Here is a 12,461-nt window from a genome sequence, read left to right as displayed (position 1 = left end):
TCTATCACTCTTCTCTATCACCTGCCTATCCTCCCTCTTGCACTGTCTCCAAGCTTTGTCTATTTGTGAGCCAACTGCCTCTTTTTCCGTCTCTTCAGTTCAGTTCCCACCCCCCAGCAATTCTAGTTTAAACTCTCCCCAGTAGCCTTAGCAAACCTCCCCGCCAGGATTTGGTCCCCCTGGGATCAGGTGCAACCTGTTGATTTTGTACAGGTCACACCTGCACCAAAAGAGGTCCCAATGATGCTGAAATCTGAATCCCTGCCCCTTGCTCCAATCCCTCAGCCACGCCTTTATCCTCCACCTCATTTTATTCCTATACTCCGTCATGTGACACAGGCAGTAATCCTGAGATTACTACCTTTGTGGTCGTGCTTCTCAATTTCCTTCCAAACTCTCTGTAGTCTGTTTTCAGGACCTCCTCCCATTTCCTCCCTATGTCGCTGGTACAAATATGTACCACGACCTCAGGCTGTTCACCTACCCACTTCAGGATATCATGAACGCGATCAGAAACATCCCGGACCCTGGCATCTGGGAGGCAAACTACCATCTGTGTTTCTTTCCTGTGTCCACAGAATCGCCTGTCTGACCCTCTATCTATAGAGTTCCCTATTACTGCTGCCATCCTCTTCCTTTCCCTACCCTTCTGAGCCACAGGGCCAGACTCTGTGCCAGAGGTGCGGCCTCTGTTGCCTCCCCCAGGTAGGCTGTCCCTCCCAACAGTACTCAAACAGGAGTACTTATTGTTAAGGGGGACAGACACAGGGGTACTCTCTAGTATCTGACTCTTGCCCTTCCCTCACCTGACTGTTACCCACTTATCTGTCTCCTGAGGCTCTGGTGTGAAAACCTGCCTATAGCTCCTATCTATCACCTCCTCACTCTCCCTGACCAGACGAAGGTCATTGAACTGCATCTCCAGTTCCCTAACGCAGTCCCTAAGGAGCTGCAGCTCGATGCACCTGGTGCAGATGTGCCTGTCCAGGAGGCTGGGTCTCCAGGATTTCCCACATCTGACACCGAGTACAGAACACTGGCCTCACACACGTACTTCCTGTCTGTATTCTACACAGGCAACCTACCTCGCCTCGACCAGTTTTCGCTGAAGCTCCGCTGAACCAAAGCCCTCCTACTCTGCCTCCCTCTACTCCGTCGCCTGTTCCTCGAACACCCCCTCTATAAAGCCATCTCCTTTTAAACTCTTCTCGCTGTTCTAACTGGCTGATGTCCATGTGCTTGCGCAGTCGTGCCTTGATCAAACCGCTGAAGAAATAACTGTCTCCTTTTAAACTCTTCTCGCTGTTCTAACTGGCTGATGTCCACATGGTTCATATCCCCTAATTACCTACTTGTTCATATGTTTTTAAGTGTTTCTTAAAGACTACGAATGTGTCTACTTCCTCCACTTCTCCTGACAGTACATTCCAAGCGAGTCACTCTGTGTAAAAGGACCTGTCTCACAGGACTCCTTCGAACTAACCCCCTCCACAACTCATACATGCCTTAATGCAATGCCCTCTTGTACTTGGCAATTACACCTGGTGGGGAAAAAGACTATCTACCCTATCTATATTTTTCATAATTTTATAAAATTATATCAGGTCTCTCCTCAGCCTCTCAATGTCTGGCTGATACCTTTAATCCAGGCAACAGTCTGGTAAACCTCTTCTGCACCATCTTCAAAGTCTTCACATTCATCCTGTGATGCAGCAGCCAGAACTGCACCAAATATTGCAAATGTGGATGAAGTTTAATATAGCTAGAAAATCACTTCCCAGCTTTTATACTCAAGTGTCCTGACTGATGAAGGCAAGTATGCCGTAACACCATCTTTACCACATTATCTACTTGTGTTAAGCAATTTCATGTGAATAAGGAAATCTTCTCTCTGTGTACAGCTAGATGAAGTGATACCATACATAATACATAGAAACACAGCAAACTCAAGTTTAACAAACTGACTTACTCACCAACATAATGAACTGCTTGCTAAATAAATATGCAGTCCTACAATACAGCTTGTTGCTGACAGAGGTTCAGGATGAATACAGCTTCAGGTAAAGTTAAGTAATAGGCAAGGGAAAGTGTGCACCCGTGGTAAAGTAATTTCAATCCAATGATAATGTACATCATTAGTATTCATTCTCATTCCACATACAAATTCCACCATGCATATTTCAAATGGAAACTACATGCAAACTTATTCCACAAACCTGATCTCACTGTGGACAAGATGTGTATGTTGATGTATAATATTAATGGTATTAGAGACTGGTGGCATTGAAAGCCCATTTTTCTTCAACTACACATTGACCTTAGTTGGCCTGTGTATTTGACGTCTCTGGGCCTGCTCATCCGGATGGGGGAGGGAATTTTAATGAAACATAAATATTGAAATACCCAGACACAGTGGACATTGAAAAGATGTTTCCACTAGTAGGAGAGTCTAGGATCTGAGGGCACAGCTTCAAAATAAAGGGACGTCCCTTTATATCTAAGAGGATAAGGAATTTCTTCAGCCAGAGGGTGAAGAGAATCTGTGGGATTTATTGCCATAGAGGGCTGTGGAGATCTAGTAATAGGGTATATTTAAGGCAGAGATGAACTATTAAAGGAGTTAAAGGTAACAGGAAGGTGGTGTGAAAATGGGGTTGAAAAAAATCAGCCATGATTGAAGAAATGAGTAAACATAATGGACCAAATGGCCAAAATTTGCTCCTGTATCTCCTAAATACCAGTATGTTGCCAGTTGGCCGGATTCTGTTTGAGATACAAAACAGTTCTCAGGAACAGAACCCTGCCATAACCTAGTGAGGGCTTGAAGTAATGACACAATAGCAGATTATTCAACTGCGTTAGGCATTTTAGCTGCACTGTATTTCATCCTTATTCAGGTATAATACTGGACAGAAATTAGTAGGAGATACTCTAGATAATTCCTAAAGTCAGCTAAACTAATGATAACAGTTGAAGCGTTCCAACCACTATCAACACAATTTTTGCAAAGCATGACACTGGGAATAGTGGATGCATAGAGGCTTTGAGTTCCCATACATTCCGATTACTGCTATGTGGTATCAATATTAATGCTAATTTATTCTGTACTTTATTCCATCAATAAGAGATCATATTCTTTTTGCTCACCTGGTAACTGGAGATCTTCGCTGAAAGGTAAATGCTTGGTGTCTCATCACTGCAATAAAACAAAACATTTAGTACAATGTTAGTTGTGGTATCTGAATTAAAACTAGGGGCCTCAAAACATAATACAGTAGAACAAAAGGACACATGTTACATCAAACTATAGAACAAAATTTAAGATCAAATTCCATGAATTTTAATCACAGTGGGAGTTTATAAGGTTATGTCATTCAGCTGCTATCCTTTGCCCAGGGTGTCAAAATGTCTAGGAGGCATGTGTTCAAGGTGGTGGGGGGGAGGGGTGCAAGTTAAAAGGAGGTGTGTGTGGCAATTTTTTTTTAATACAAAAAGCAGTGGGTGCCTGGAATGCACTGTCAGGGCTGGCGATGGAAGCAGATATTTAGTCAATTGTCAAGATCAGCATTTACAACCCTTCCCCCATTTGCTCCTAAATTGAAATTGAAGCAAAAAACTACTACAGAAGAAAATCTGATACAAAAGCAGGAGATGCTTGAGGCACCGAGTAGGTCAGGTAATGTCTGCTTTGTTTTTGTCTTTGAACTGACTGACTTGTTGGGCCACTTCAGGGATCAGCTAGGAATCAACTACTTTGGAGTCACATTGAGGCATAAAGGGTCTTTGTGTCTCATACTGGTTTTTAAACAAGCCAATTGTTTTCTGGTTATTTTACCACTGATTATTAACTGTACTAAAAATTAAGGATGGGATGTGAAATTATCTCTCCGCATTGTTCATGCAAGCTTCTAGATTACAAACCCTGTAATTTTAACCACTGAATGCAAGTGGAAAAGGAAGTTCCAAGATTTAGATCCATTAGTGGTGATACACTGGCAATATATTTACAGGAAACATAGGCATTGGTGATCCAACCAATTATTTCTTTTGACATCTAGTTGGGAGAGATTGTGGATTTGGAGAAGCCTTAGTGGCTACACTGCAGCCACTGGGCACTGGTGCTGGCAGGAATGCAACTGTAGGGTGAGTGGTGTGTGGAAAACCAACCAAGTGGACAGTATTGCCTTGGATGGTGATAAGCTTTTTAGAGGTTGTTGGATTTGTACTCACAGTCGAGCAGTACGTGTACCATCATACTCTTAATCTGTGCCTTGTAGGTGGTGAAAAGAATTGGAGTGACAAGAAGCAAGTTACTCACAAGATACCCAGCCTCTTACTGCTCTCTGGCCACTAATAAGGTTGGCCCCAATAGGTTCCTTGTCAATTAATGGCCTGCCCCAACTGTGTTATGCCCTAAGTATGATACTATCACAATGGATACAATACTCTTGAACACAAACAAGTCATGATGTGCAGACATCACTGACGTACTGTACATAATACAATTTATATAAAGGTTAGAATCAGCCAACCACAATAATCAGAACAAAAACAAGCCATAACTAAAAAGAGTACTTAAGCAAATGTACAGTGCATAATTATTTTTAATAATTAATTTTGGCAATCTGTAAAACAAAAGAAAAGTATCTAAAATATCAAAGGAGATGACCAGTTAATTTAATCGTGTAAAAACAAAGTCAGAGTTTAAAGCTATCCATGCATATTAACAACCTAGATGTGAATGTAGGAGCAATGATTAGTAAGTCTGCAGATGACTACCACTTGGCGGTGTTGTAGAAGGTGAGGGGGACATGTTAGGCAACGGAAGGATATTGAAGATAGATTGAACAACAGGCAGATGGAATTTAATACTGATCAATGTGAAATGAATCAGTTCACAGTTTTTAATAAGAGTAGTGCTTGTACCATTCCTTGTTGGACCCGAGTGAATATTAAGGAATACGGGAATCTTGCGTGCAAGTCCAAAGATCTCTGAAGGTGGTAGCACTGATAGACAGGGTGGTGGAAATGCAATATCAAATGTTTGCGTTCATTAGCAAGGCACAGAATACAAGAGGAAGGAGGCCTTAGCACAACTTTATAAATCACTGGTTAGTCCTATATGGAATATTGAGTACAGTTTTGGTCACCACACTTCAGGAAGGATATGATTGCTTTGGAGAGATCACAGAGGAGATTTGTCAGATGCTGCATGGATAAACTGAAAGTCGAGTTTATTGTCATGCACAAGTAAGCTTTTCATTTGATTTGTATGCAGGCGTAATGAAAACTTGTTAGTGATATCACAAGAAAACAGCATCAGATAGACAACATTCCATAAAACCATAAGACACAGGAAAAGTATTAGGCCATTTGGCCCATTGACGCTGCTCCACCATGACCCTGACACAGTGGTGTCAAAAAAACCTCTCCCTCAATGTCGCAAAAGCAAAGGAGCTGGTTGTGGATTACAGAAGGAATGGAGACAGGCTAATCCCTATAGACATCAATGGATCTGGGGTTGAGAGGGTGAACAGCTTTAAGTTCCTCGGCATTACATCACCGAGGATCTCATGTGGTCTGTACACACTAGCTGTATGGTGAAAAAGGCACTAGAGGGCCTCTTTCACCTCAGACGGTTGAAGAAGTTTGGTTTGGACCCCAGATTCTAAGAACTTTCTACAGGGGTACAATTGAGAGCATCCTGACTGGCTGCAACACTGCCTGGTATGGGAACCGTACTTCCCTCAATCACAGGACTCTGCAGCGAGCGGTAGATGTAGATGTGTACCTCCCACTACTCAGGACATTTACAAAGACAGGTGTGCAAAAAAGGGCCCATTAGGGACCTGAGTCACCCCAGCCACAAACTGCTTCAGGGGCTACCATCCAGGAAACGGTAGGACAGCATAAAAGCCAGGACTAACAGGCTCCGGGACAGCTTCGTCCACCAGGCCATCAGACTGCTTAATTCATGCTGACGTTACTGTATTTCTATGTTATATTGACTGTCCTGTTGTTCATAATATTCACTATAAATTACGATAACTGCACATTTGAACGGAGACGTAACGTAAAGATTTTTACTCCTCCTGTATTTGAAGAATGTAAGTAATAAAGTCAATTCAATTTAATACTCTAAGGCTGTGTCCTCTGGTCTTAGACTCTCCGACTATAGGAAACGTTCTCTCCACATCCACTCTATCAGGGCCTTTCACCATTCGATAGATTTCAATGAGGTCATCCCTCATTATTCTGAATTCCAGTGAATACAGGCCCAGAGCCATCAAACACTTTTCATATAACAAGCTCTTTAATTCTGAAATCTCCTTCTTTTCTCTTTCCTTTGAACCCTCTCCAGTTTCAGCACATCCTTTCTAAGGGGCCCACAACTGCTCACAATACTCCAAGCGAGGCCTCAGCAGTGCTTTCATATAAAAAGCATAAATTAAATGAATGATATACATCTTTTACAAGAAAGAACATAATTATAACAAGAAAGAGCCCAGTTATACTGCAACACATACAAAACATCAGAGGAACTCAGCAAGTCAGGCAGTATTCTATGGAGGGGAATAAACGGTCGACATTTTGGGACAAAATCCTTCGATTGGGAGGATACTTGGTAGTGTGGATCTGGGGGTACATGTCCACAGATCCCTGAACGTTGCCTCACAGGTGGATAGGGTAGCTAAGAAAGCCTATGGGGTGTTAGCTTTCATAAGTCGAGGGATAGAGTTTAAGAGTTGCGAAGTAATGATGCAGCTCTATAAAACTCTGGTTTAGGCCACACTTGGAGTACTGTGTCCAGTTCTGGTCGCCTCACTATAGGAAGGATGTAGAAGCATTGGAAAGGGTACAGAGGAGATTTACCAGGATGCTGCCTGGTTTAGAGAGTATGGATTATGATCAGAGATTAAGGGAGCTAGGGCTTTACTCTTTGGAGAGAAGGAGAATGAGAGGAGACATTATAGAGGTATACAAGATATTGAGAGGAATAGACAGAGTGGATAGCTAGCGCCTGCTTCCCCAGGGCACCACTGCTCAATACAAGAGGACATGGCTTTAAGGTAAGGGATGGGAAGTTCAAGGGGGATATTAGAGGAAGGTTTTTTACTCAGAGAGTGGTTGGTGCGTGGAATAGGTGGGGGATTATATGGGAGGTAGGGTTTGAGGGTCAGCATAACAATGTGGGCCACAGGGCCTGTACTGAGCTGTACTATTCTATGTTCTATGTTTTTGTTCTATGATTGTTTATGCCCCTCCATGGATGCTGCCTGTCTTGTTGAGTTCCTCCAGCATTTTCTGCCCGTTGCTCAAGATCTGTAGCTTCTGCAGAATCTCTTACGCCAGTATACTGTAAAGTAGTCATAGGGTTGTAATGCTAAGGCAGTAATTAGGACTGTGCAGGTTGGTCCAAGAATCTTAATGGTTGAAGAGAGACTGCTGTTCTTGAACCAGGTGGTGTGGGACTTCCTGCCCAATGGCAGGAAAGGAATCCATGGAATAACAGAATTGAATTGAAAATACGCCTGGATTAAGATGTTAACTGTGCTATGCTATCACCAGTGGGATCATCAGTTGATCTGCCACCCGTCTTCGGGAGTTTTGGCCTGTTTATGATCAAGACTCCCTCGAGGTGGTGGGCCAACAGTGCTGAAGCATCATCTCCCACTGGTGACCTTAAAAACTGGGCATCTGCCTCTATCAGAGTTGTTGGTCGCTTCCATCCAACAGATAGTCTGCTCTTCAGGTGTCTGTGCAACTACTGAAGGGTTTGCAAAGGATGGATACACTGTCTGACTATCTGCCCCTCTGGACGTACTTGGTCCACACTCGTGACGATCCTGTCTCTGCTGCCTCGGCTTAGATTGTGGGGATCTTTGCCTTCTTAAGACAGTGCCTCATGTACATTGCACCAAAGGTGGGGAGGGATATGCATGTGATGTGGGATGTGCATCTGATATATTACCCTGAGTCCACACTCTACTTGGGACAGAATGTTTCAGTTATGAGGAGAAGCCTGAAAAGCTGACAGGTTGCTTTCTTTGGGAGCGAAAGAAGCTAAGGGAGGACCTGATAAAGATATCAAAACTATCAAGGCATAAATAGGTTAATGTGCCTGTTCCATCTTGTTCTAGTTTTGGGCAGAAGAAGGGATTTGTCTGTTCCGTTTTTGTTTGTTTTCTTCTATGCGGGGAGGTGGGATTTACAGGGTTGATGATCGTGGTGCCTTTCTTTTCTTTCTTCGTTTTGTGGCTGCTTGGAGGAGAAGAAATTCAGAGTTGTACACCTTGATAATAAATGAACCTTTGAAACTACTCCCCAAAGTAAAGGTGTCTAAGACTAGAGAGCACTGGTTCAAGATCATGAGTAAGAGGTTTAGATGAGAACTGAGAAAGAGTTGTTTTTGGCCAATGATGATTGGATTCTGGAATGTACTACCTGAGAAGATGATGGAAACAAAGACATTCACAACATTTAATCACTTTTTCCACCTCTGAGATGAAGTATTTGGCACTTGGAAGGGAAACGTTTAGAGGGATAAGGGACAAATGCAAGCAAATGGAACTAAATCTGATGGATATCTTGGCTGGCATGGACTGCGTGGACTGAAAGGTCTGTTCCAACCTGTAAGACTCCATGAATTCAGGAATGACTGGCAACTTCAGATACACACAGGATACCTGCTCTAGCTGAGTAAGGCACAGCATACATAGGACAAAGATTATTTCAATTATTCAACTCACCAATTAGGTCACAATTGTATTCTCTGGTGGCACAGAAGTTAATTACTAGGCTAGTACTCCAGAGGCCAGGACGAATGATGCAGAGACCCAACTTGGTTATATTTTTCCCCTTGTTATGAAGAGAAAAAATTATACCTACCGTCTTAGTGACTTCCTGCCCTTCATATTTTACTACGGATTTTCCTCAAAAGTTGAAGGCTGCCAAATGGTGATAGAAGCTGAACTTGAACCTGCCATCACGCAATGACAATCTGCAGCAGCAGCAGCTTCTCTGTTCCAGAAGAACAGCACATTTTGTCCACATCTTTACTGAAGCACAGAGGTCAATTATGACCTAAAATCAGCCCAGTTCAGAATGTACACTGGAACCTCCTGGCGTGTATGACTGATCACTTGTGAAATAACCTAGAATGCCCAAGAAGGCTGAAATAAAGTCTTCCATGACAAAGTAAAATAAATCTCAATGTTTGAGATGTTTAATATAGGAGTGGACAAAAGTAAACTTGTCAAATGATAAGGACATGGTCCTTCCACCCTGGCCCATGTTGTTGTAAATTCTTGTACTTCACTAAAGAGACACTCTCTGCTTGCCTTAAGCTATGGAATCTTCCCATTAAGGTGAAGGCAAATTAAAATTCAGAATAGTTTAAAACAACTGGATTCCTCGCTGACACAGGAGTTATTGGAAGTAACATAGGTTGCACTGATCATTGAGCCAGAGACATTTGGAAGCTGTGGGGGTAGCTGTTAGACCCACTGTCCATGCTAACCTAAGTGGCCATTTCTTTTCAATTCCAATCCTTGGTCAAGTCCTCATCCAGGCACTGGTTCATATGGGGTTCTGCTTTCACTGCACTTTTAGGTAGTGAGTTGCTTCAGTAGTGGGCAAGTTGTTGGAGTAGATCCTGAGAGGCAGGATTTATGAGCATTTGAATAATCTGATTAGGGATAGTCAGCATGGCTTGGTCAAGGGCAGGTATTGAGGATATAACAAAATACATTGATGAAGATAGAGCAGTGGACGTAGTGTACATGGATTTCTGTAAGGTATTTGATAAGGCTCCCTAAGCAAGGCTGACTCAGAAAGTAAGGAGGCATGGGATCCAAGGAGACCTTGCTTTGTGGATCCAGAATTGGCTTGCTCACAGAAGGCAAAGGGTGGTTGTAGATAGTTTGTATCCTGCATGGTGGTCGCTGACCAGTGATGTTCTACAGGGATCTGTTTTGGGACCCCTCCTCTTTGTGATTTTTTGTAAATGGCCTGGATGAGGAAGTAGAAGAGTGAGTTAGTAGGTTTGCTGATAACACAAAAGTTGGGGGTGTTGTGCATAGTCTGGAGGATTGTCAGAGGTTACAGTGCGACGTTGATAGGATGCAGAACTGGGCTGAGAAGTAGCAGATGGAGTTCAACTCAGATAAGTGTGAAGTGGTTCATTTCAGTGGGTCCAATTTGAAGACAGAATAGAATATTAAAGGTAAGGCAGCGGGGAGGATCAGAGAGATCTTGGGGATCATGTCCATAGGACACTCAAAACTGCTGCACAGATTGACAGCGTTGTTAAGAAGGCATATGGTGTGGTGGCCTTCATTAACCATGGGATTGAGTTCAAAAGCCGTGAGGTAATGTTACAGCTATATACTGCCTTAGTTAGACCCCACTTGGAATACTGTGTTCAGTTCTGGTCACCTCATTACAGGAAGGATATGGATACTATAAAGAGAGTGCAGAGGAGATCTACAAGGATGTTGCCCAGATTGGAGAACGTGCCTTGAGTGAACTTGGCCTTTTCTCCTTGGAGTGATGGAGGATGAGAAGTGACCTGATAGGGGTGCATAAGATGATGACAGTCATTGATTGTGTGGATAGCCAGAGGCTTTTTCCCAGGGCTGAAATGGCTAACATGAAGGGGCATAGTTTTAAGGGGCTTAGAAGTAGGTACAAGGGGGATGTCAGGAGTAAGTTTTTTACACAGAGAGTGGTGGGTGCATGGAATGCCCTGCCAGCAATGGTGGTAGAGGCAGATACAATAGGGTCTTTAACTCTTGGATAGGAAGATGGAGCTTAAGAAAATAGAGGGCTATGTAGTAGGGAAATTCTAGGCAGTTTCTAGAGTAGGTTACATGGTCAGCACAACATTGTAGGCCGAAGGGCCTGTAACATGCTGTAGATTTCTATGTTCTATATTCTAAAATCTGGGCCTGGAGCGAGTTGCAGGGTGGCAAAATCTGGGCCCAGAGCCTTTCCAACAGCAGTGCCTGGGTCCTAGTGCTGGGTATGATTTGCTGTTTAGACAACTTAAACACCAGCCCAGCTCAGAGGTGAGAGCTATTTTCATTTGCTCTCCGCGATCTTCAATCCTCTCTCCAGGGCGCCAGATCCTTTCACTGTTCTGTTGCTTGGACTATTTAAACACTGGCCCAGATAAACTGAAAAGGCAGGGAGTTGGGATCCGGGATGAGAGCCAATTTTGCTCGTTCTCCATGGTACTGAAGCTCTGTGCCCTGTGCCCGTTATTGTGATGAACTTTGGGCAACATCCATGTTGCCGTGGGGTTCAGATCCAAGGACTCATTTTGGTTCAGAATACTTCTGTTCACTTGAATTGTTGGCACAATTTGTATTTTTTTCTCTTTCACTTTGCATTGAGTGCTGGTCTTTATTTTTAATTTTATTTCTTTAATTTGGTTTTTTCGGGTTTCTTGGCTACCTGCGAGCAAGCAAATCTCAAGGGTGTATAATTTATACATCTTTTGGTAATAAGTGCATTTGAATCTTGAATCTTTTCTGGGATCTTTGTGTATAAATGACTTGGATGAGAATGTAGGTGGCCTGATTAAAATATGTTGAGTCATATGTAGCAAGGAAGTTTGTCTCAGGATACAGTGGACTAGAAATGGAGCAAGCAAAACTCTGCAGATGCTGGCTCATCTACTGAGTATTTTCAGCACTTTCTGCAGCTGACAGAAGCTGCTCTTATTAATAAACTGCTGACAAGGAAAAATTTTACTGAGAGGCTTCACTTAAACAGCAAGATCAAAAAATAATCTATATAACTTTATAGAAAGCCTGTAAAGTTCTTTGAATGAATAAATGAAGGTGAAGAGATAACCCTGCAGATAAACTGAAAATAGAAAGCATAGGGAAATGAAGAAATAATAGACTTAGAAATAAATAAAGGCAAAGTGCTGTGACTTTTACAAAACAGTACCTCTGTTCTTCCTGCACAATGCCTTCTGGAGAACTCATATGTCCTGCCACCTCTGGCTCACTGTACAGATGGTCATCTGTATTTGGTCTGTAATAGAAACACACCACTAAAATTGGAAATCTGACTTTTCGATTCGTAAAATTAGATTAAATAAAAACTTGCTCTTCACAAATGTGAATGAATTATCTTCTTGAGCCACAGCAATGATTACAATAAGGCGCTCACTAGTTTTGAACAGCCTGCACATCACCAGTCACAGGACATGTTAGCATTACTCCTTTCCATGAATCACTATGATGACTAATTACATGGAACGCTCATACAAACGTTTGTAACATGCATGAAAAAGACAAAGGTAAATCAACAACAGAATGGTTTAAAAAGAAGAAAATTTGTGTTTTGGAATCGCTGAGTCAAAGTCCTGACCTATAGAAATCTTATAGGAATGTTGTGCAAGCAGTTCATGCAAGGAAGCCCACCAACATCCCAGAGTTGAAGCAGTT

The 12,461-nt window shown here is 42.6% G+C and overlaps 1 protein-coding gene across 8 annotated transcripts in view; it reads right to left on the bottom strand.

Moving 5' to 3' along the window:
• The window catches only part of LOC134348231 (leucine-rich repeat and calponin homology domain-containing protein 1-like), a 431,827-nt gene that overhangs the window by 130,074 nt on the left and 289,292 nt on the right, over positions 1-12,461 (bottom strand). For all 8 annotated transcript variants that reach the window (XM_063051296.1, XM_063051301.1, XM_063051300.1 and 5 more), the window contains exons 11-12: positions 11,959-12,045; positions 3,148-3,196 (exon numbers count right to left, since the gene is read on the bottom strand). In XM_063051296.1, the coding sequence (XP_062907366.1) occupies positions 3,148-3,196; positions 11,959-12,045 (136 nt within the window). The remainder of the gene's footprint in view (positions 1-3,147; positions 3,197-11,958; positions 12,046-12,461) is intronic.

This window comes from Mobula hypostoma, chromosome 6 (genome assembly GCF_963921235.1).
Source record: "Mobula hypostoma chromosome 6, sMobHyp1.1, whole genome shotgun sequence".
Classification (NCBI taxonomy): domain Eukaryota; kingdom Metazoa; phylum Chordata; class Chondrichthyes; order Myliobatiformes; family Myliobatidae; genus Mobula; species Mobula hypostoma.
The sequence above is the reverse complement of the archived record's forward strand: the minus strand, read 5'-3'. Positions and strand labels throughout refer to the sequence as shown.